A 22,924-nucleotide genomic window follows, 5' to 3' on the forward strand; every position below is an offset into this window, starting at 1 on the left:
TCCTACTCGGGACGACACCACATTGATACTCACATCAAACAGTTTCTCAAACGGTTCGATATCATTTAAACCTAGGTATCTGTCAATAGGTACGCCTGCTTTTTCACACAGCCAAATCGCCATTTCAGTTTGGTATTTTCTAGGCGATTTTTTCAGTAAATTACCATAATAGTGTTTGGGAACGGTTCTGTGTAAAATCACGTGGTCCATTGTTGGGTTGCAGTCAACTATTGTTTGTTCTTGATTTTAATCAAACATTAATGTTAAATATACATGTAAGGTACATAGGTGGGGAGTAAAGGGACATAATCAAACAGATTTATTTGGCAAGTTATCTTCAACCATTTAATAAAAATCAGTGTTTTATTTTAGTGAAAGCAAATTACTATTTATAAAAGTACATAATATTGATAAAGAAAGGACTTGATGAAATTTTCAATTATAATACGTCATTAAAATTTACCTTATGATCATATATATTAAGTGACACGTTCAATAAACGTTAAGGATCACGTACCAAACTAAAGTGAATTTTACAGCGGTTTTACTGAGTTGTATGGTTTCTCTCCTTTGAAATGGGGTTACCTGTACATTTTAAAATGAAATAAAAAGTTTACGATACATTCAAGAACCAGCTGCTGTTTTGTTACGCTAAACAATAATCAAACATGCGTCCGAACTACACGTTTTCTATTATTCTATCTCATGTTTATTTATGCTTTCTTTCTTTCTTTCTGTTTTACTCTTGAGTTGTTTACTTTAAAAGAGAGACCACAAAAAGAAGAAAGGGTCTCCTGGTCTTTTGTATTTTTATATACTTCAATGACCATTGATAAATAACGAATATATGAAAGTCGTCAAATGCATGTTCAAACTAAGAGATAAAACGATGTGCATTCATGCATTAAGATTATTTATAGACCAAGGAATACAAGTCAAACATCTTTACCTGTCCTAAGATATACTCGTATCGCATTTTGTTTATTTCTTGAATAATTGTACATTGAGGTTAAACAATGTTCATTAACAGATACGTAATGCATATATGTACACAGCACATGGGAATTCACTATATTGGAGCTTATATCTATGGGCAATGGACAATATTCTCTCTCTCTCTCTATCTCTCTCTCTCTCTCTCCGTGGAAGATAATCTGAATCATCTCATAGATGTACTGCACAAAACAATTGCAGGGGAAGGTGTTACAGAGATGAAAACAGGAGGTGATAGGTAAATACGTTACACAAGAGTAATGCACACAAAAATGACGACAATACCGGAAAATATATCATCAGAATATGAGTAATATGTTTTACGGTGCGACCGTTGGGGCGAGCGCGCAGCATTTGATCAAATAAGGAATTATGATAAATCAATAAAAATAAAAGTATCAACGTAACGTAAATGAATTTGAATTAAGAAATGAAGATAATAATTTTTCTATTGATCGACGTATCAAAGAAAAAATTGACCGGAAAACGTCGATCAATAGAAAAATTATTATCTTCATTTCTTATCATTTAATAAGACATTTTCAAATAAAAAAATGTGAAGTGTCATTGATCAAAAATGTAAATAATGTAAATGAAGCGGCGCGTATGAATACAAAACAACAACAGCAACAATATTCAAAATGGATGCGCCTTCAGCTGATGCAGAGCTATTGAGCTGAATTTAATGGATTAAACACAAATAGTGAGTTAAAATCTGAACCGGCGGAATTGAAAACGATAGGAAAATACATGCGATAGCTTGTGATATTACTCACTGTGCAGAAATACTCGTAATAAAACTAGTTTTCATGTGAGATCGCTGGAATACGCAACTCGACATAACCATCCAAGGAAAGGCAATCGTGGACGAAAATAGCTGATATGTCGACAAATAATAGTATGTATAAGCGACTTTTGTAAACATTGTGGTAACTAGATAGCCAGTGATGTACTTAAATGGTATATCTGCCGCTTGGAATGCACCGAAGGAGTTGATGCATTACTCATAGCTTTTCTTTACGACGCTTATGCTGATGACCGATCATGTACGTGTGTAAATTTAAAAATCATTGTTACCAAATTTGAACAGCGGTGTTACCGTGAAAGTTTATAGGCATTTATATGTTCGCTATAATATTCCTGGAAAAGGAAGAGTCAGCTTAGCTGTAAATGTTGATTGATCTCAAGCAGACGAAATCGTGAGAAGACGCTTAATTTTCTCTTTCGTGAATCAAATAATGTGTTTTGTTTATTTTTGAAGGTTAAACTTTCAAGTTTTTATATTCACAAGGTTGCATTTTGTTTCGTGACAATAGTTCTATTGCACGTTCGGGATCGCCATCTTGTGGCAGCCAATTATATATGCATGTCAAAGGTCAATCGGGGATAAACTTGTCTACGTAACAAACAAAATGGACGCTTGTTCTATTCAAGAAGTTAAACACCCGGTTCTTTTCGATTGACACTTTGTGATTTGGATATTTTGTACATATATTTCTATACACAATGGATCCTGGTGATCAAAGGTGTTCTTTGGAAGACTTTTCTCATTGGAAAATCGAGGCGTTGCGTTCTTTTTTGAGCCAAAGAGGTTTGTCAATTGGCGGGAATAAACAAGAACTTGTTGCACTCGCGTTTGCAGCTAATACACTTAACATACCAATAATACCTACAGCTGTAGAAATTGAGAAGTCTAAGTTAGAATGCTACAAGAATTTACTTAAAGTTGGTGATGTTATTTTGCCGGACCCATTCTTAATATTCGACAAATGGGAGGACGAAACACAAGGAATGTCCCATTGGCCACCAGTGTTCATTACCGATGTGACCACTTTTCTAATGAAATACGAAAACGAGGAGAAGGCTCAGCTGCATTTGAACCAATATAAGATCGGTAAAGCATATGAGTACTATACATCAGAGTGGCTGAAGGAGGTATTTTATCATCCAATATCTACTTCATCTTCCTACTGTTTTCTGCGTGCCAGATGTACTCCATCACAGAGTTTAAATGCAGCAACTCACAGTGCCTGGGTCTGTTTACAGAAAGTTACAGGACATGTTTTAAGTGCCTACTGCTCCTGCACCTCAGGGTTAGTATAAATAATTATATACTAGTAATTAAATCCTTTTTAGTCAAATTCTTTAAAGAGATCTTTATACTATAGTGATTATTTCAACTTGAAATTACTTGTATTTACATCTGAATTATAATTTACTCTCTTCTTATGTGGGTTCCATTATATCCGAGATACTAGTATATTATGTATCGATATTATTATTATGAGACACCAGAACATATTAAAAAAAACTTATATGTCTCAAATATATAGCTGTAGCATTCCTTTGAAACTTTTTGTAAAAAAAAATAATTCAAACTTTATTAACTAAAGAGTTTATAGCTGATTATATGGAATAGTTTAAAGACTTAATATACTGAATGTTACTCTCATATTTTCAACAATTTCAGGTTGGGACAAACTTGCAACCATGTGGCAGGTCTACTTTTCCGCATTGAATCTGCAAACAAATTAGGCCTTACATCTTGCACCTCAGGCACATGCATATGGGTAAAACTATCTGAAAAGAAACTCCAGCCTGCCCAAATAAAGAGCATGAATTTCAAAAAGTCAAGACATGGTTAATCTGGTAGGTATATATATATTTATATATATACATGTATATTCTATTATGCTACATATGGTGCATGAATTTTTCAAGTGAAGTTATTGTATGACTATCATGTTTTACATATTTATATTTAGTGACCAGACCACTTGTTGGAAAGAGTAAGGCTGACTATGATGTAATGCCTGAAGGAAACAATGACACCGAGGCCTGCATTCAGAAAACTCCTTTGGCCTCTCTGAAGGATGCAATTCCAAATGCTTGTGTATTCAAAGGTATATTAAATTAGGAATTTTATTACATGTATAATTATTTTATATTTCTTGATTCATAATCTAACAAATAGAGGGCAACTGGAACTTAGAATGATTTTAAATTAGATAAAAAGGTCTAAAGAAAAAAAAAAAGATACTTGTACTAGAGAAAACTTCTGTTATTTATCACTAATGAAATATATTGTTCTTGGGTCTTCTGTTGATTAATGTTCTTCTTTTTATGATAGGAATGCACACTACTGATGACCAGGATACCACACAGTTACCTGTACCAGTGAATCAGAAAGAAACAGCTGATGTTATGGCTTTTGATGTTTCAAACTATTATATTGACAATATGGTTAAAAACAATGTAGAACATGTCACAGAGACTGAGGTTCAAGCCATTAACAACCTCACCATGGGTCAATCATCCAACCCCAATTGGACAGAGATGAGAAAAGGACGGATTACGGCATCGAATTTCTATGCTGTCCATACAAAAGTGGAAAGTTATAAGAGAAACGCTGCACACTGTGACATAAAGCCTTTGCTCTCACGTATAATGGGATATAAACATGTTAATCCGAATGTGATGTCTTTAAAGTATGGACGAGAAATGGAACCCATTGCTAAAATTGAGTTTATGAAAATGTACAGAAAAAAACACAAAGATGTATCATTTCATGAATGTGGTATATTTTTAGATGTTGATCACCCCTATTTAGCAGCTTCCCCCGATTTATTGGTATCATGTTCTTGCTGTGGTGAGGGTTTAGTAGAATTTAAATGTCCTCTCATTCCAAAATGTTCTACATGTTTTTCTTTTTGCAAATGTAATTTGCCAAGTTGTTTACAAAACACTGAATCACTTACATTGAAACACGGGGCATATTATGGTCAAATTCAGGGCCAGATTGAACTTACAAAGCGAAAATGGTGTATACTGTACATATATACATGCAATGGACCATTTTATGAAAATATTGTACTTGACCAGCATTTTTATTCAGAAATGTCATCCAACCTTGAATTTTTCTATCATTCATTTGTTTTACCAGAGATTCATTCTAGGTCTTTGCAACATCTTTTGACCCAAGAAAGTTTAAATGTTCATACACCAGACCCAATGGAAATTGACAACAAGGTACATGTAGATGGGGAGACATATTTTTGTCCTGAATGTAATATGGTTGTTATGAATGAAGTGACCAAGCTTAAAGAGCGTAGCATATATTGTGATGTGTGCAAACTTTGGTATCATTTTCATTGTGTTGGAATAACTGACAAGTATGTCAAAAGTTTGACATCATGGCATTGTAAAAAATGCATTCAATCTTCTTCTTAAGCTTCTCTCAATAAATGATCTGAAGCAAATAAACCCGGTACTTATATATGTACATGTACATTTTATGTACATCATATATATTCTAATTGTTACCATTGATATTCATAGTATGTTCATTGTATGTACTATATTTCATTGCATGACTTGGAAAATAATAAATTGTTTACATTTTCTTTTCATTTTATTTCATATAATTTAATTTACATTCTCTTCGAATATTAAATGCATTTCATAACATGTTATAACAAAATGCCAAAACGAAAAGAAGAGTTATTAGTACCAGACAATATAGGGATAGACTACTCGGGCAAAAGCTATTGTAAGTTTTCTCAGTACTTTGGAAGAGGTGGATACATGTTACACACCCCACTAACTATTCTTACAATATCATCAAGGTGTTGGCACAATGTAAGGGGAATTTCAAACTTCAATATGCGAAAGTACTTCATTCTTCTAATAGCCTGCTCTACAAAAATCCTTCTATTAGCTATTTCTTTTGTTTTCCTAACATCATTAGCTGGCATTTGACTGACCCCATGTTTGCCTGGGGGGGGAGGGGAGGGGGGGTCAATAGAGTAGCATGAAGAAGGGTGAAATCTTGCAATAGATTACTAAAACCTTTGTCGGCCATAATACAATCAAAAGGCTCTATAAGATCCATAAACCCTGAGTGAAGTGTGATATGCTTATCACTGGTCCTCCCACCCCAGCATTCTGAAACAAAGTTTATCATACTTGATGGGTTTATGCTTAATAAAAATTTTGCAGTGTGATGATGTTTGTAATCGCTCCAACACTGGTTTTGGTACACTAAATTTTGGGGTTTTTCTATAAATACCTCCGAACAATCAATAATGTGCCTTACTTGTGAGTATTTGGTAGTTCTGAAAGAAGGGGGTAGGTTATGTCTGACTACATCTTTTTGAGCATTGAATACTAAACAGCTTAGATACCTTTTCAACAATTTCACCCATGTTGTGAAAATTCTTGACACATATGATAGAGATATCTGAAATCTGTCAGCAAGATCCTCATCTAAAAGACCAAGTCTGATTTTCATGAATGTAAGAAGCATTTCCTCCTTTGGATTTAATTTTCTACAAGCCCTATTTTTCTGAAATTTTTTATGTTTAAGAGTAGTGCAATGATAGGATGGGCCCTTCCAATATCTAACATTTTTAAGAGATGGTTGTATTGCATTGTAGACTGCATTAAAAGCAGACTTGGTAGGGATTCCTGTATAGAATTTTACTTTCCTATCATTGACCAACAAACTCAACATGTCACGCGATTTGAGCTGATTTTGAACATTGACTGAAGTTTTCTTTTTAAGATCATTTAACTCTAAAGTGAGACTTCTTATTTGATCTTTAAACTTTCTTATCTCTTCTTCCTTGTACAAACATGTATCACAGTATTCCAAATAATCATGGTCAATCAAATGACTTTTAACATTGTTTGTCACATCAGAATCACTGTGACATTCATTGGATGTAGATTTCCTTTTCTTAGTAGGAATTTCTAAACATCTGTCCTTTGGTGGCTGCCTCCCAACAACAACTCTGTCCATGTGTCCCATATGCAGTGTTGGGTAAGGATTCTTTGGGGTAGGTCCAAGATCCACAAAATGATTAGAACATATTCTGGAATCGTTATTTGGAAGCCAAAGTTCTCCACTTTGACTTTGGCGGTTTATGTTTCTAATCCAGATATTTCTGGCATATTTGTCTTGGGATTCTGTGGGAAATGTTAATAATTTGAAGGGAGGATCACATGTACATCTCCCAGTTCCAAAATTAGAGGAATGTATTACACATAATTCTGATCTCCATTTTTTTAACTTGTTGTTACCATTGTAGCAACCATTGACACAACAATGTCTTCCCGGCATATTTGTCAACAAATTTTCACGAACAACAAACTGTTCAAAGAAAACTTCCACACAAAAAAAGAATAGAAATCTGAAAACTGTTATAATGGGTTTCTTACCACCATAAGCTCTAATACTCTGCAAACAAATGAGAATCAGTAATAACAGTCTAAATTCTTACCTTGATTAATAGAACTGGGGTAATCTCTGATATTTTTTGTTAATTACGCCCCCTCCTTTTCACAGAAAAGACGGGCTGGCATTTCTGATTATAATCATAATTTAAATTACGATAGTTTTTTATTATATTATTATATATATTAGAAGATACATTGGTAATTTAATTCAGTATAAAAGCGTTTCGTGTGAGCTGTTAAAAAATAGGTTGTTGATCTCGGATTATGTAATCAGATGGATACTGTATTTTGTCAGCAGCATGATAAAGATTTAAATTAAGAATATTCTTGAATGAAACTCAAGTAGATTTTGTTATGATCGTAATCCGCACACTTAAAACTTACCAATACGATATATTCAAACATAAGTATACCGTTGACATTGATTTATTGAGTATTTCTTAATGATAAGCCTAGCGTTGTTTACTAGAGCGGGAGAACCCGGATGTAAAATTTATCCCCGATTGACCTTTGACACAACGTGACGTCGGAGAGTGCAATAGGACTATTGCAATTGAGAAACATAATGAATATGAAAAATAAATGAATATTTCTTGGTTGAATTGCGGAGATGGCATTTTGTTTTGTGTATATGGATTTTTGTACAGTTCATGTATTCTTACTTTTAATTTAATATAGTCATAAGCATGTCAACATATCACTACTTTTGCAACATAATTATGTCGACCATGTGCTTCGGAGGGGGAGGGGGCGGGGGCAACATAGGGTTTCCATTTTGTTCAATCCTTATTTGAGAAAATGTTGATTGAAATTGATAATCCAGAAAATCAACGAAAAGAGCAAACAATAAACCACAAGATAAAGACATACTATAACATTTAAGGCATTTACAGTAATATTAAGCAAATTACAGAACTGAACGACAATTCCTTTGTATAAAGTAATGTTCATCGATGTACAATTACCCACGCAGTTTTTCCACTGCAAGTGTAATTTTAAAAAAAACTCCTACATGTAATATGTTTGTTTTTAATTAAAGTTAATATCCATCTTCACGTATATATACAAAGTCAAACAATAACGTTAATTTATCTGAATGAAAACTGACATTTTTTGATGACAAATAGTTTGAATAAGGAAATGTAAATTTGAAAAAAAAAATGATAAGTAAGTAATAAAATATCAATCACACCGATTCTTTTTACAAAAAAATAAAATAAAAAACGGGTCAATTTAATTTAATTTTTTTGAAACACTTCTATAATTACAGTTTAAAATGCTAATCAATTGTAATCAAACACTTAGACATACATAATACAACAAAAGTGGCTGTGAAGTCAGATAAAATATACTAGTACAAAAGATGAACAGTTTTTAGTCGTGTAACTTTGTTCCAATTTGAATGGAACGCACATGAAAACATTATTGATCTTTGTTTGTGCAAATTCATGTATACTCCTAGAATAAGAAAGGAAAAAGAACTTTAAAGGACGTCATGCCATTCATGAAAGTGTTTCATTTGTACAATATCAATGCTGATTATCAGACCAGGAATTATAATGAGTTTTCAGTGGTTGGATATTCATGTTCACCATAAGATAAAGATGAGTGAACCCTTTCTTTTTACAAGGAATCTTCGTATGCAGGATTCTACAAATATATCACGCCCATGGATGATTAAAATATTAAAAAAAATATTAAGTATAAATAATATCAAATTGAGTATGTATTGCATTTTTAAACAATTTTAGTAAGCATAGTTGTCATACAATATTTAAGTAGATTATCAATGAAAATATGTCAAGGAAAATTGAATTATAAATGTTTTGGATGTTAAATCACGAGCAATAAAATATAACATAGACTTTGAGATTAAATCTCTTTATTTCAAAATATGAAAAGTATCAAATTTATTACAAATATGATTAATTAATTAGATTTTCTTAAAATTTCATAAAATGTACAAACTGTTCTTGAGACATATGTGCAAACTGGTTCATCGTTTTCTCGGTAATAATAGAAAAATGCTCCAGAGGCACGGGTGGCGACTACATTGCTAGACCTTTCATCTAGTTCGTTGCAATGTTGGTCATTTAGCAACAACTTTCTTTTCGAAAAACAGAAACATGAAAAGTGAATTTAAAAAAAATAAACAGAGAAAACTATTACTGGTATGTGAACTACAAGTCAAAGTAGAATAAAAAGCAGATCGGCCAATATTTACCGAGTCGATATCATACGTAGTGCATATATTCCAACGATTATGACAAGGCCGAAAAAGGCGAGGACAAAAAGGAGACCGTAAAACAAAACTAGCCAGCTATCAACCCCAGTTGTTATTGTTGATACTAAAATGAACAAGAGGCCCATGGCCACATATCGCTCACCTGAACAACATTTCTTGTATCATTTCAGTTCGAAAGGGTTTATTGTGAATTGAACTCTAAAGAAGTAAAATATTGTACAACTCTCTTATATTTTAAGTTTTGCCGTACATTAAACAATTCATAAAAAGAAGCCTTCTTTTTGGGACATCATATCATAAGATCTGAGATATCTCAACTGACCAATCTAAACAATCTAGGGTCCAATGTATCAAAGATAACAAAATTTTAAATTGAACAATTAAAAAGTGAAAGATGGTTATGGATGATGATGTGACCCTTAAGCGGAGATATGAATATGTCAACTAAGTAAAATAACTAAGGAGAGCATTGTAATTTTTGAAAACATTATTTTAAAAGATTTTCCGAATATCTTTCTATGAACTTTGAGTAATTTTTTAAAATTTCAATAAAAAACTTATGATCGGGATCATTTCTTTTTCAATAAGGATTAACTCAAAGAAGAAGGTACATGTTATTTCAATACTTCCCTTAATTTTATTGTTTTTAAAATCTCATAAATATGCACAAATACCATCTCGAATATGTGTGTATACATGTATAAAATACCAAGTTATACACTTTTATCTTGTTTCAAAAAATCATTATGACTTCGACATTTTTGCATATTTCTAAGATTTAGTAAAAAATGATGAAAAATGGCTCGTTTTTTACAGTCATTTCATGCATATCTTTTACAATTTAATGCTATGCTATGGTATGCGATTTAAATGATATGCTATGAGATTTGTATGGTATGCTATGAGATTTGTATGCTATGCTATGAGAAATTGAAATGAAGGGCTTAATAATATGGTATGCTATGCTATGCTATGAGATTTGAACAAAAACGCCTCCATACACAGAAAAGTTCCACAAATTTCGAAGTAAAATAATAAGAAGCCAAGGTTTACCACATATCTATCATGTAAACTTTTTTTTTTCAAATAAAAACATTTAAAACCGAGTTAAAATAATGTTGTATGCTATGCTATGGTATGCTATGTTATGATATGACGAATGCGATTCTATGAGATTGTATGATATGGTATGGGATTCCAATGCTATGGTATGAGATTTCAATGCTATGCTGTGAGATTTCAATGCTATGCTATGATATGGTGTATGTTGTAAAAGATATGCTTGAACTGACTGTAGTAGTTTTTTGAAGAGGAAAATTTGTCTCAGCCGTTGCCTACGACAAAATTAATATATTTTATGTGATATCACATGCTTAAGTTATAATATGAGTTTCATTGTGGGCGACAGATTCGAACATAGTGTTCTATTAAAAAAAAAAATGAAGAATTGGTATATTCTGCTCAGTTTTATGAAAATTACAGGAAATTCCACCGTTTATGACGCCATAATTACCCTTGTGAAAAGTCTAATCATGTAACTATAATAGATAATTAGTTTATTGGTATTTTTGTGTAAATAAATACTGCATTTCCATTTTTTGTGATTTTTTTTTAAATCACTCTAAAATAGGGCAACATGTGACTGAAAACGTACCTAGTTAAGAAAAAACTAGTAAGAAAAACTGTTTGCATTTTCGTTTATTTAAAATTCTTTTCCAGATATCATTGTTAATAAGTGTTACATGTGAATATCTGTTATTCTTTGGATTTTATACCTAAATTTAAGAATATAAAAGAAAAACAATTTAAACTGTCGGAAACATTTTTTTTTTCAAAACAGATTATATCGTTGGCATGCTGTTACATATATTCATAATTTTTTTTGTACATCAAATAAGACCAAGTCTAAAATACCCTATTTGCAGTCAAAACAATTTTTTTTATTACACTGCAAAAATAGAGAATTAATTATTGAATAATTGAAAACATGATGCTGATCTTTTTTTTCCATTAAAAGATCATTTATCGATCCATTAGATAAAGCGTTGGTGTGTTCAGGACATTAGATCTTGCATTTTCATCGGTTTAAGGTGATTTTAATTGTTTTATGAAGTTGAAAATGAACTAAATATGAAAATTCTATATAAAGTTGATATATTATATCAATGATTCCTTCTTCCTCTTTCCATACTTAACTTCGCAAGAACTGAGATCCACACCTTTAAAGTTGTTTGAATTTAGAGATCACTGATCCCGATTACTTTGATCCCGAAATGTGTTACTAATTGATGTCGGCATCGAAATTTGAGAGAAAAAAAAACTAGTTGATAATCTAATTTCCAGATTATTTCACTATGATAAACTAATCACCTAAATTTATTTATTTCTATTTTTAGAGACCTCTTTTAAAAACATTTTAAAATCTACACTACCTTAGAATGATTGCATAGTAGTCTCGCAAATTGTAGCATTGTAATTTCTAAGACAAAGAATTTTAAACATTTTCACATGATATGTTTATGTTAAACTTGAAATATCTATTGGGGCTATATACAATATTACTCCGAGGTCACGTTTTCAAAATTTAGAATCTACACGATATAAGCGTACTTGGATTGTAATCTCACTAATAGTAGCAATGTGGTCCTTGAAAATTGTTTTTAAAATTTCACTCTATATTTCTATATTAAACTTTAAACCCATATTGGGGCCCCAGTATTAGTCTGGGGATCACGATTTTAACAATTTAAAATCTTCACTGTACATACGCTTTGGAGTAATGTTGGCATTTATGGTGCAGAAGATTTTTAAGACATTTTTACGATTTTTTACGATTTTCAATGTCGCAAATTTCTCCCTTTTAAAAAAAGATTTTGTCCTTTTTTTAACAATTTAGATTCCTCTTTCAATGAGTATGAATGGTTCCACATTTGGTAAAATTTGGCCCAGGGGTTCTAGACAAGAAGTCAAAAATGTGAAAACACACGGACAGACCGATGGACGGACGGACAACAGGTGATCAGAAAACCTTACTTGAAACTTCGGTTCAGGTCAGCTAAATACACAGTCGTTTTAAAACTAATTACTTTACATATCTTGATTTCATTGAAAAAATATATGTATGGCAAAACTACTTGCAAAAAAGAGTATAAGTTAAAATAATTGTTTTAAAAAATGGGTAATCGATAACAATAAGCAATAGTTCTAGTGATGTATAATAAGAATAATCGATGAAAAAAAAACCTTACTTTCTAAACATTCATGGCCTTTCCAACCATTTTTACATCCCATGTTGCAATGTCCAGAAACAGGATTGCAGTCATGTGATATTTTGCAAAATATGCTGCATTCCTGTTGACACCCTCTTCCGTAGTATCCGATATCACATGCTTGAAAAAAAAGATGTTGCTATAATTCATACATACATAATCTGATCATAACAATGCATGTTTCATTTTTCCCAAAACAATAAAATAATAGCTGTACAAATGATTAAAAGTTGGCTTTGCATTATTACTAACTGCACGCATAAGATATAAGAAAATAAGCAAACGTGAGCAAAATAGGTAATTGTGTTACCCCATGTGATATAATCATTCTTTACGTCAACTCAAAATACAAGTTAAAAATCTCAGAACATAAAAATGTTCCATGGCACGTACAATAAAGCACAGGCTCTGATCTTCAGTTCTGCTATTAATTTAAGTTATGTTCAATCGCTATCAGAATTCATTTGACCTTACATTGTAAGAAATATTTTCTTTTTTGATTGACTACATACATACATTTGTTACACAAGTCCCCCAGATAACCAGCAGCACATCCAGTTAAGCACGTCCCATTGGTATGGAAGCATTCATCTATATCAATGCAATGTCCACAAGTTTGGTTACAGTCGATGCCGTGAAATCCCCTGTCACAAGCTGTGAAGTTATAAGTTATATTATTGTATATTACGATCAATCTTATTTAACACCATATTAATCATACTTTTTATATATTTTACCATCTAAACAAATTATTTTCTTACGTGATTTACATAACTCCTCTTGGTACCCCGGTTTACACCCAGTTAAACAGGTTCCATTGCCATTAAAACATTGGGTTATGTTCTTACAATGGCCACAAGTTTCATTGCAGTTAAGACCATACAATCCGCTTTCACAAGCTATCAATTAAGAATATTATCTTTGATATTATTCAGGACAAATTTATATTTTTTGGTCTGCTTTTCTTTTTAATAAAGTGGTTGTATTTTTTATGCAACAAAATAACGTTTCATAAACCAAGTGCCAACATCCATGAATGATAGTGTCACTCAAAATACTGGTTTTTTTTTAAGCACTTAAAAGTAAAATTAAAACAAATTATCGGCGATATGAGCAAAAAATATTAGGTACAGCGTCGTTTTAAAACACTGAACATACAGTACAGATCAGACCCAACCTAACTCCAGAGTAAACCCCAACTAAACCCCGGGTTAACTTTTACTTTGGGTTTACTTGGAAAATGCTTTTGAGGTCAACTGTTTGCACTGAAGTGTGAGGCAGAGCCGTTATTTCAACATCCTACTGCTTGTAATCCTATAGTCCGAGACTAATAATAACGCTTGCGCCTGCTTTCAGTTATACGTACGATGGATACACTGATCCCCTTGGAAACCATTATCACATCCTGTTAAACATGAACCGTTAATGTAGAAACACTGGTTTAGGTCACGACAGTGTCCACATGTTTCATTGCAGTCGACACCATAGGATCCACTGTCACAAGCTATTATAAGAAAGAAAACAATCGATTAGCTTTGAACTTTTTTTCTTTTTTAGAACTAATATAAGAATTTCTGAGTTTGTACCATGTTTACTCTACTTTGCTTCAATTGAATAACATTAAACTTTCCATCTTTCTAAACTATCTATCTAAATAAACTGTTTGTCTGTCTGTCTGTCCGTCCGTCCGTCTTTCTGTATAAATGCATCCAAAATGTCTTTGAATAAAACCAAAAATTGCCGTGGTTCGCAACGTTTATTCTGAAAGCCCGACTCACAACCAATCAAACGTGTCCCATTGACGTGTCCCATTGACACGTAAACACAATTAAGAGAATGTCCACATGGTTCGTTACAGTCAAAACCAATAAACCTTCTTGGCATTGAAAAACAAAGATGTTCTTTTCAGTTAATTTTCCGCCTTTTTATGAATGTTGTTGATTTTTTTCTGTTTTTCTCCTAGCGTTTTGTTTTAATCCAAAATATGAATAAATTGAAATTGCTTGTTTTTCAAGACGTATATATTTGATCATCAATTAAAACAATTAAACAATACAAAGAAAAGCATTGTGTTTCAGAAAAGATAATTCTAATGTCTGAAATCACGTAAAAATTCTTGTTGATCTTAAACAAGCATAATTCAAAAGAAAATGATTTTCTATAAAAATATTTTGAATGAATTTAACTTTTTTAAACTGATTAAACGCTCCCAGACCTACACCCTCAAACAGGCCGCTCCAAAGCTAATTTGGTAAATAACGAACGATATATATTTGTCCACCAAAATCAACAATATAGTATAGAGGGTAAGCACATATAGATAGAAATCGTTCGTCATTTACTAAATTAGCTTTGAAAGCGTCTATGCCTTCAAATGAAATATATATATATATATGTAACATTTAAGAATATTCCTATTTATTGAATTCACTGGGCATTTAAACGTTCTTTCAACTTGTAACTTGTCAATATCAATGTCTATAAGGCTGTTTTTTCTGCACCAGTGACGTTTAATGTACGGCATAGTTCATCATTTCGATGATTTATAAAAAGGCTGGAAGATCACGTGACGAAAAAAAAATTCAACTTTCGATAGCACGATATTACAAGGGTTCGTGAGGAGCGGTGCAGGTCAGAAACCTTTGGCTAGCAAAGATTTTACATAACACTTTCAGGAGAAAAAAATGAGAAAAGACAACACTTCTTTACATTTATGGAAAACGTTTTCAGCGTGGCACTGCAAAAATTGCTCAAATACTAGAAGAGCGACAAGAGGTGTGGTACCTCCTAATATTCGGCGTTTACCATCCTAAGAAACCAGACCAAAAACATTGAGCCTTTGACTTATCTGCGCCGTACAAAGGAACATCACTCAACAGTGTTCTACTTACAGAATCACATTTGATTAACAACTTAGTTGGTGTTCTTCGTTTCTATTCCATTATCAACAGATACTGGACAGATGTTTTACTCATTTCTTGTATGAGAAGACCACAGGGGCATGTTACGCTTCCAATGGTACCAGAACAATAATCCAAGTAAGCATCTTGTGGAATATGGTATTCATGCTTATGATTTTGAAAATTGACCATCGCCAGCTGTCGCTACTTTTAGATTGCTCAAACGTTTTTATAGTTCTTAGCAAGATATCAAGGTCTTTGTAAACAACTTCTATGTAGATTATACCTTAACATTTGTTTTGCAAGCAATCGACTTATTGAAAATAATTCAGACTGTGTAGAAAACCAATGGTAACATCAATTTTCACAAAAATGCTTCAAACAATAAAGAAGTGATGTTAGCTTTCTCCAAAGAAGACCAGAGTTAAGAAATCCAACAATTGGATTTAGAGAAAGACCTTATACCTGTCAATCATAGTATTGGTCTATTATAACATTTGTCAGCTTAAAGTTTCCTAATTTCCTGTTCGAGGCTACCTGTCTATCAAAACATATATGATCCTCTAGGATTCATTGGACTACTCGTAGTTTATGGAAAAATAATCCTTCGCGGAATTATGACAAGATGTGATTGGGATGTCGATGTCGATTCTTTATATCTACATCGATGGACATCTTGGGAAAGGTCAATTTCATCACTTCAGAATGTTTCCGTTCCTCGAATGTATATCACAAAACTCTGAAGCCTTCGTGACCATGTAGAGCTTCATGTATTTTGTGATACCTCAGAACAAGCAGTGTCAGCAGTGTCATACATCAAAGTCCCAGATGAGATGAGAAGTAAGGTATCATTTGTGTTTGGCAAAGTGAAATTGGCCCCTTTACATGAAAATGCTATGCAAAGGTTAGAACTTTGCGCCGCTTTTATGTTATGGCAGCTGAAAAACTGTAAAGAGACATTTAAACATTACATTGGTCAATACATGGTTCTAGTCTGACAGCAAGATTGTGCAAGGCTTTATTAGTAGCCGTGTTGCAATGTCCAGAAACAGGATTGCAGTCATGTGATATTTTGCAAAATATGCTGCATTCCTGTTGACACCCTCTTCCGTAGTATCCGAAATCACATGCTTGAAAAACAAGATGTTGCTATAATTTATACATACCTAATCTGATCATACATGTAACAATAAATGCTTCATTTTTTCCATAACAATAAAATAATAGCTGTACATATGATTAAAAGTTGGCTTTGCATTATTACTAAATGCACGCATAAGATATAAGAAAATAAGCAAACGTGAGCAAAATAGGTAGTTGTGTTACCCCATGTGATATAATCATTCTTTACGTCAACTCAAACTACAAGTTAAAAATCTGAGAACATAAAAATGTTCCATGGCACGTACAATAAAGCACAGGGTCTCAACTTCAGTTCTGCTATTAATATAAGTTATGTTCAATCGCTATCAGATTTCATTTGACCTTACATTGTAAGAAATATTTTCTTTTTTGTTTGATTCATACATACATTTGTTACACAAGTCCCCCAGATAACCAGCAGCACATCCAGTTAAGCACGTTCCATTGATATGGAAGCATTCATCTATATCAATGCAATGTCCACAAGTCTCGTTACAGTCGTTGCCGTACAATCCCCTGTCACAAGCTGTGAAGTTATAAGTAATATTATTTTGTATTACGATCAATCTTATTTAACACCACATTAATCATACTTTTTATATATTTTACCATCTAAACAAATAATTTTCTTACGTGATTTGCATAACCCCTTTTGGTACCCGGGTTTACACCCAGTTAAACAGGTTCCATTGCCATTAAAACATTGGGTTATGTTCTTACAATGGCCACAAGTTTCATTGCAGTTTACACCATACAATCCGCTTTCACAAGCTATCAATTAAGAATATGTTATCATAAAATTATCTTTGATATTATTCAGGGCAAATTTTTATTATTTTGGTTATGTTCTCACAATGGCCACAAGTTGTATTGCAGTTTACACCATACATTCCGCTTTCACAAGCTATCAATTAAGAATATTTTATCATAACATTATCTTTAATATTATTCAGGACAAATTTTTATTTTTTGGTCTGCTTTTCTTTTATATAAAGTGATTGTATTTTTTATGTAACGAAATAACGTTTCAGAAACCAAGTGCCAATATCCATGAATGATAATGTCACTCAAAATACTAGGTTTTTTTTAAATCACTACTCAAAAGTAAAATCAAAATAAAATAAAGGCGATATGAGCAATCAATATTAGGTACAGCGTCATTTTAAAACACTAAACATACAGTACAGATCAGACCCAACCTAACTCCAGAGTAAACCCCAACTAAACCCGGGTTTACTTTTACTTTGGGTTTACTTGGAAAATGCTTATGAGGTCAACTGTTTGCACTGAAGTGTGAAGCAGACCCGTTATTTTACCATCCTACTGCTTGTAATCCTAAAATCCGAGACTAATAATAAAGCTTGCGTCTGCTTTCAGTTATACGTACGATGGATACACTTATCCCCTTGAAAACCATTATCACATCCTGTTAAACATGAACCGTTAATGTAGAAACACTGGTTTAGGTCACGACAGTGTCCACATGTTTCATTGCAGTCAACACCATAGGATCCACTGTCACAAGCTATTATAAGAAAGAAAGAAAACAATCGATCAGCTTTGAACCTTTTTTTTAGAACTAATATAAGAATTTCTGAGTTTGTACCATGTTTACTCTACTTTGCTTCAATTGTATAACATTAAATTTTCTATCTTTCTAAACTATCTATCTAAATAAACTGTTTGTCTGTCTGTCTGTGTCCGTCTGTCTGCTCGTCCGTCTGTCTGTATAAATGTATCTAAAATGTCTTTGAATTAAACAAAAAATCGCCGTGGTTCGCAACGTTTATTCTGAAAGCCGGATTCACAACCAATCAAACGTGTCCCATTGACGTGTCCCATTGACATGTAAACACTAATATAAATTACGACAATGTCCACATGGCTCGTTACAGTCAAAACCATACCAACCTTCTTGGCATTGAATAACAAAGATGTTCTTTTCAATTAATTTTCCGCCTTTTTATGAATGTTGGTGCTTTTTAGCTCACCTGAACCGAAGGTTCAAGTGAGCTTTTCTGATCACCCGTTGTCCGTCGTCCGTCCGTCCGTCTGTCTGTCCGTCCGTCTGTAAATTTTTCACATTTTTGACTTCTTCTCAAAAACCTCTGGGCCAAATTTAACCAAACTTAGTACAAAGCATCCTTATGAAAAGGGGATTCTAAATTGTTAAAATAAAGGGAACAACCCTTCTTAAAGGGGAGATAATTACGAAACAGTGAAAATAGGGTGCCTGTCTTTAAAAATCCTCTTCTCAAGAACCACTGCACCAGAAATGCCAACATTTACACAAAAGCTTGTATATATAGTGAAGATTCTAAATTGTAAAAATTGTGACCCCCAGACCAAAACTCGGGCCCCAGGCGGGGTTCAAAATTTAACATGGAAATACATTGGAAAAATGTTTAAAAATCTTCTTCTCACGAACAACTGCACCAGAAATTCCAATATTTACACAAAAGCTTGTATATATAGTGAAGATTCTAAATTGTAAAAATTGTGACCCCCAGACCAAAACTCGGGCCCCAGGCGGGGTTCAAAATTTAACATAGAAATACATTGGAAAAATGTTTAAAAATCTTCTTCTCACGAACAACTGCACCAGAAATTCCAATATTTACACAAAAGCTTGTATATATAGTGAAGATTCTAAATTGTAAAAATCGTGACCCCTGGACCAAAACTGGGGCCCCAGGCAGGGTTCAAAATTTAACATGGAAATACATAGGACAAATGTTTAAAAATCTTCATATCAAGAACCACTGCACCAGAAATGCCAACATTTACACAAAAGCTTGTATGTATAGTGAAGATTCTAAATTATAAAAATCGTGACTCCCGGACCAAAACTGGGGCCCCAAGCGGGGTTCAAAGTTTAACATATAAATCCATTGGATAAATGTTTAAAAATCCTCATATCAAGAACCACTGCACCAGAAAAGCCAATATTCACACAAAAGCTTTAATTTATATATAGTGAAAATTCTAAATTGTAAAAATCGTGACCCCCGGACCAAAACTAGGGCCCCAGGCGGGGTTCAAAGTTTAACATAGAAATCCATTGGATAAATGTTGTAAAGTCTTCATATCAAGAACCACTGCACCAGAAATGCCAACATTTACACAAAAGCTTGTATATATAGTGAAGATTCTAAATTGTAAAAACAGTGACCCCCGGACCAAAACTGGGGCCCCAGGCGGGCCGGGCTACAACTTAAACATAGAAATATGTAGGAAAATTGTTAAAAAATCTTCTTCTCAAGAACTACAGTGTAACAATTTGTAAGATTACTATGCAAGCATCATTGGCTTTTGTAGATTCTAAATTGGTAAAATCGTGACCCCCGGACTAATACTGGGGCCCCAAGACCAATACTGAGGCCCTAAGTGGGGTTCAAAGTTTAACATAGAAATATATATGGAAAATGTTTAAAAAATTTCTTCTTGAGAACTACAATGCTACAGTTTGTGAGATTACAATGCAATGATCCTCAAATAGTGTTGTTGTTAAAGCCAACCATAAACCACGGACCAATACTGGGGCCCCAGAAAGGGGTTCAAAGTTTAAAATAGAAATAACATATGCTATGAAATAGAATGTTACAAGGAACTATTGTTCAGGTGAGCGATGTGGCCCATGGGCCTCTTGTTTCTGTTTTTCCCCTAGCGTTTTGTTTTAATCCAAAATATGAATAAATTGAAATTGCTTGTTTTTCAAGACGCATATATTTGATCATCAATTAATACGATTAAGGTCAAGATCTAGTAAATGAAAGGTGCCTACAGGTTTATGAAATTCAAGATATAAATTCTTTTAATGATGCTTCATAACAATATCTTTGTTTCATAGGGTGTACCGGGGCTTACATTTTTGGTAAACTTAATGAAAAATCATGTTTAGAACAATCATTTTCTATGAAATATGAAGGATAAAAGTAACAAATATCAGAGTTTTGTCCATTATAGACTAATGAAATATATCTAGATTGCCTACAGTCTCTCCAAAAACGGCATTAAACAAACTCTTGACCTCCTCTTTAAATTGATGTCAAATAGAATATAGGCACCGGGATTACTTTCTCCATGATTTTACATAGAATGTCAAAATACCGTTGAATTTTCTACATAATTCCTTTCACGCCGTAAAATACGGGAAAAGAATCATCAAATCAATTATGACGTCATAATGGTTCTAGCACCAAAAAGACAGTCTGGAATCATTTACTAGATCTTGACCTTAAACAATGCAATAGAAAAGAAAAACATTCTATTTCAGAAAAGATAATTCTAATGTTTGAAATCACGTAAAAATTCTTGTTGATCTTAAACAAGCATAATTCAAAAGAAAATGATTTTCTATAAAAATATTTTGAATGAATCTAACTTTTTTAAACGGATTTACCGCTCCCAGTCCTACCCCCCTCAAACAGGCCGCTCCACAGCTAATTTGGTAAATGACCAACGATATATATTTATATATGTCTACCAAAATCAACATTATAGTATAGAGGGTAAGCACATATATATAGAAATCGTTCGTCATTTACTAAATTAACTGGGGAAGCGTCTATGCCTTCGAATGAAACATATCTATATGTAACATTTAAGAATATTCATATTTATTGAATTCACTGGGCATTTAAACGTTCTTTCAATTTGTAACTTGTCAATATCAATGTCTATAAGGCTGTTTTTTCTGCAGCAATGACGTTTAATGTACGACATCTTTCATCATTTCGATGATTTATAAAAAGGCTGTAAGATCACGTGACGTGACAACTTTCGATAGCACGATATTCCAAGGGTTCGTGAGGAGCTGTGCGGGTCAGAAACCGTTGGCTAGCAAAGATGTTACATAACACTTTCCGGGAAAAAAATTGAGAAAAGACAACACTTCTTCACATTTATGGAAAACGTTTTTCAACGTGGCACTGCAAAACTTGCTAAAATACTAGAAGAGCGACAAGATGTATGGTACCTCCTAATATTCAGCGTTTACCATCCAAGAAACCATACAAAAACGTTGAGCCTTTGACTTATCTGCGCTGTACAAAAGAACATCACTCAACAGTCTTCTACTTACAGAATCAAATTTTATTAACAACTTAGTTGGTGTTCTTCGTTTTTATTCCATTATCAACAGATACTGGGCAGATGTTTTACTCATTTCTTATATGAGAAGACCACAGGGGTATGTTACGCTTCCAATGGCACCAGAACAATAATCCAAGTAAGCATCTTGTGGAATATGGTATTCATGCACATGATTTTGAAAATTGTCCATCGCCAGCTGTCGCTACTTTTAGATTGCTCAAAAGTGTTTATAATTCTTAGCAAAATATCAAGGTCTTTGTTAACAACAACTTCTATGAAGATTATACCTTAACATTTGTTTTGCAGGCAATCGACCTATTGAAAATAATTCAGACTGTGTTGAAAACCAATGGTAGCATCAATCTTCATAAAAATGCTTCAAACAATAAAGAAGTGATGTAAGCTTTCTCCAAAGAAGACCAGAAATAAGAAACCCAACAGTTGGATTTAGAGAAAGACCTTATACCTGTCAATCATAGTATTGGTCTATTATAACATTTTTCAGCTTAAAGTTTCCTAGTTTCCTGTTTGAGGCTACCTGTCTGTGCTGCACAACATATATGATCCTCTAGGATTCATTCGACTACTCGTAGTTTATGGAAAAATCATCCTTCGCGGAATTATGACAAGATGTGATTGGGATGTCGATGTCGATTCTTTATATCTACATCGATGGACATCTTGGGAAAGGTCAATTTCATCATTTCAGAATGTTTCCGTTCCTCGAATGTATATCACAAAACTCTGAAGCCTTCGTGACCATGTAGAGCTTCATGTATTTTGTACGAAAGCCGAGAAGGATCATTCGAGATTCGAGTTTTGAAATACGAGATTCGAAATACGAGATTCGAGATTCGAAATTCGAGATTCAATATCTAAATTAACCAATCAAATCATGGATCTGAAACCTGTATCCTAGCAACATCAAACTGTTCTAAATAAAGATCATTCGTACATGCTCTTTCCTACAAATAAATGTCTTAATAGCTCTTATATAGTGGTTTTAAAATGGTTAAATTAACATTGATGAATTAACCCCACAC

At 33.1% G+C, this 22,924-nt stretch overlaps 2 protein-coding genes across 2 annotated transcripts in view; one reads left to right on the top strand and one right to left on the bottom strand.

Moving 5' to 3' along the window:
• Positions 1–2,310: 2,310 nt before the first annotated feature.
• Positions 2,311–5,382, top strand: LOC105330748 (uncharacterized). The gene is made up of 4 exons (XM_066086135.1): positions 2,311–3,086; positions 3,464–3,633; positions 3,759–3,896; positions 4,124–5,382. Exons 1-4 carry the CDS (start codon positions 2,500–2,502, stop codon positions 5,221–5,223), a joined length of 1,995 nt encoding a protein of 664 aa, XP_065942207.1. The 5' UTR covers positions 2,311–2,499; the 3' UTR covers positions 5,224–5,382.
• Positions 5,383–8,640: 3,258 nt separating this feature from the next.
• LOC105322535 (multiple epidermal growth factor-like domains protein 10) overlaps positions 8,641–22,924 on the bottom strand; it is a 32,121-nt gene continuing 17,837 nt past the window's right edge. The window contains exons 7-16 of the mRNA XM_066079093.1: positions 18,175–18,312; positions 17,421–17,558; positions 17,176–17,313; positions 14,111–14,248; positions 13,506–13,643; positions 13,261–13,398; positions 12,724–12,864; positions 9,455–9,578; positions 9,199–9,337; positions 8,641–8,880 (exon numbers count right to left, since the gene is read on the bottom strand). Of these exons, the coding sequence (XP_065935165.1) occupies positions 8,854–8,880; positions 9,199–9,337; positions 9,455–9,578; positions 12,724–12,864; positions 13,261–13,398; positions 13,506–13,643; positions 14,111–14,248; positions 17,176–17,313; positions 17,421–17,558; positions 18,175–18,312 (1,259 nt within the window). The 3' untranslated portion in view covers positions 8,641–8,853. The remainder of the gene's footprint in view (positions 8,881–9,198; positions 9,338–9,454; positions 9,579–12,723; positions 12,865–13,260; positions 13,399–13,505; positions 13,644–14,110; positions 14,249–17,175; positions 17,314–17,420; positions 17,559–18,174; positions 18,313–22,924) is intronic.

This window comes from Magallana gigas, chromosome 1 (assembly GCF_963853765.1).
Source record: "Magallana gigas chromosome 1, xbMagGiga1.1, whole genome shotgun sequence".
In the NCBI taxonomy this organism is placed as follows: Eukaryota; Metazoa; Mollusca; class Bivalvia; order Ostreida; family Ostreidae; genus Magallana; species Magallana gigas.

Coding starts and splice junctions, on each gene's coding strand:
- LOC105330748 (XM_066086135.1), top strand. CDS start 2,500: ATGGATCCTGGTGATCAAAGGTGTTCTTTGGAAGACTTTTCTCATTGG. Junction 3,087..3,463: donor TACTGCTCCTGCACCTCAGG/GTTAGTATAAAT, acceptor CAACAATTTCAG/GTTGGGACAAACTTGCAACC. Junction 3,634..3,758: donor TTTCAAAAAGTCAAGACATG/GTTAATCTGGTA, acceptor ATTTATATTTAG/TGACCAGACCACTTGTTGGA.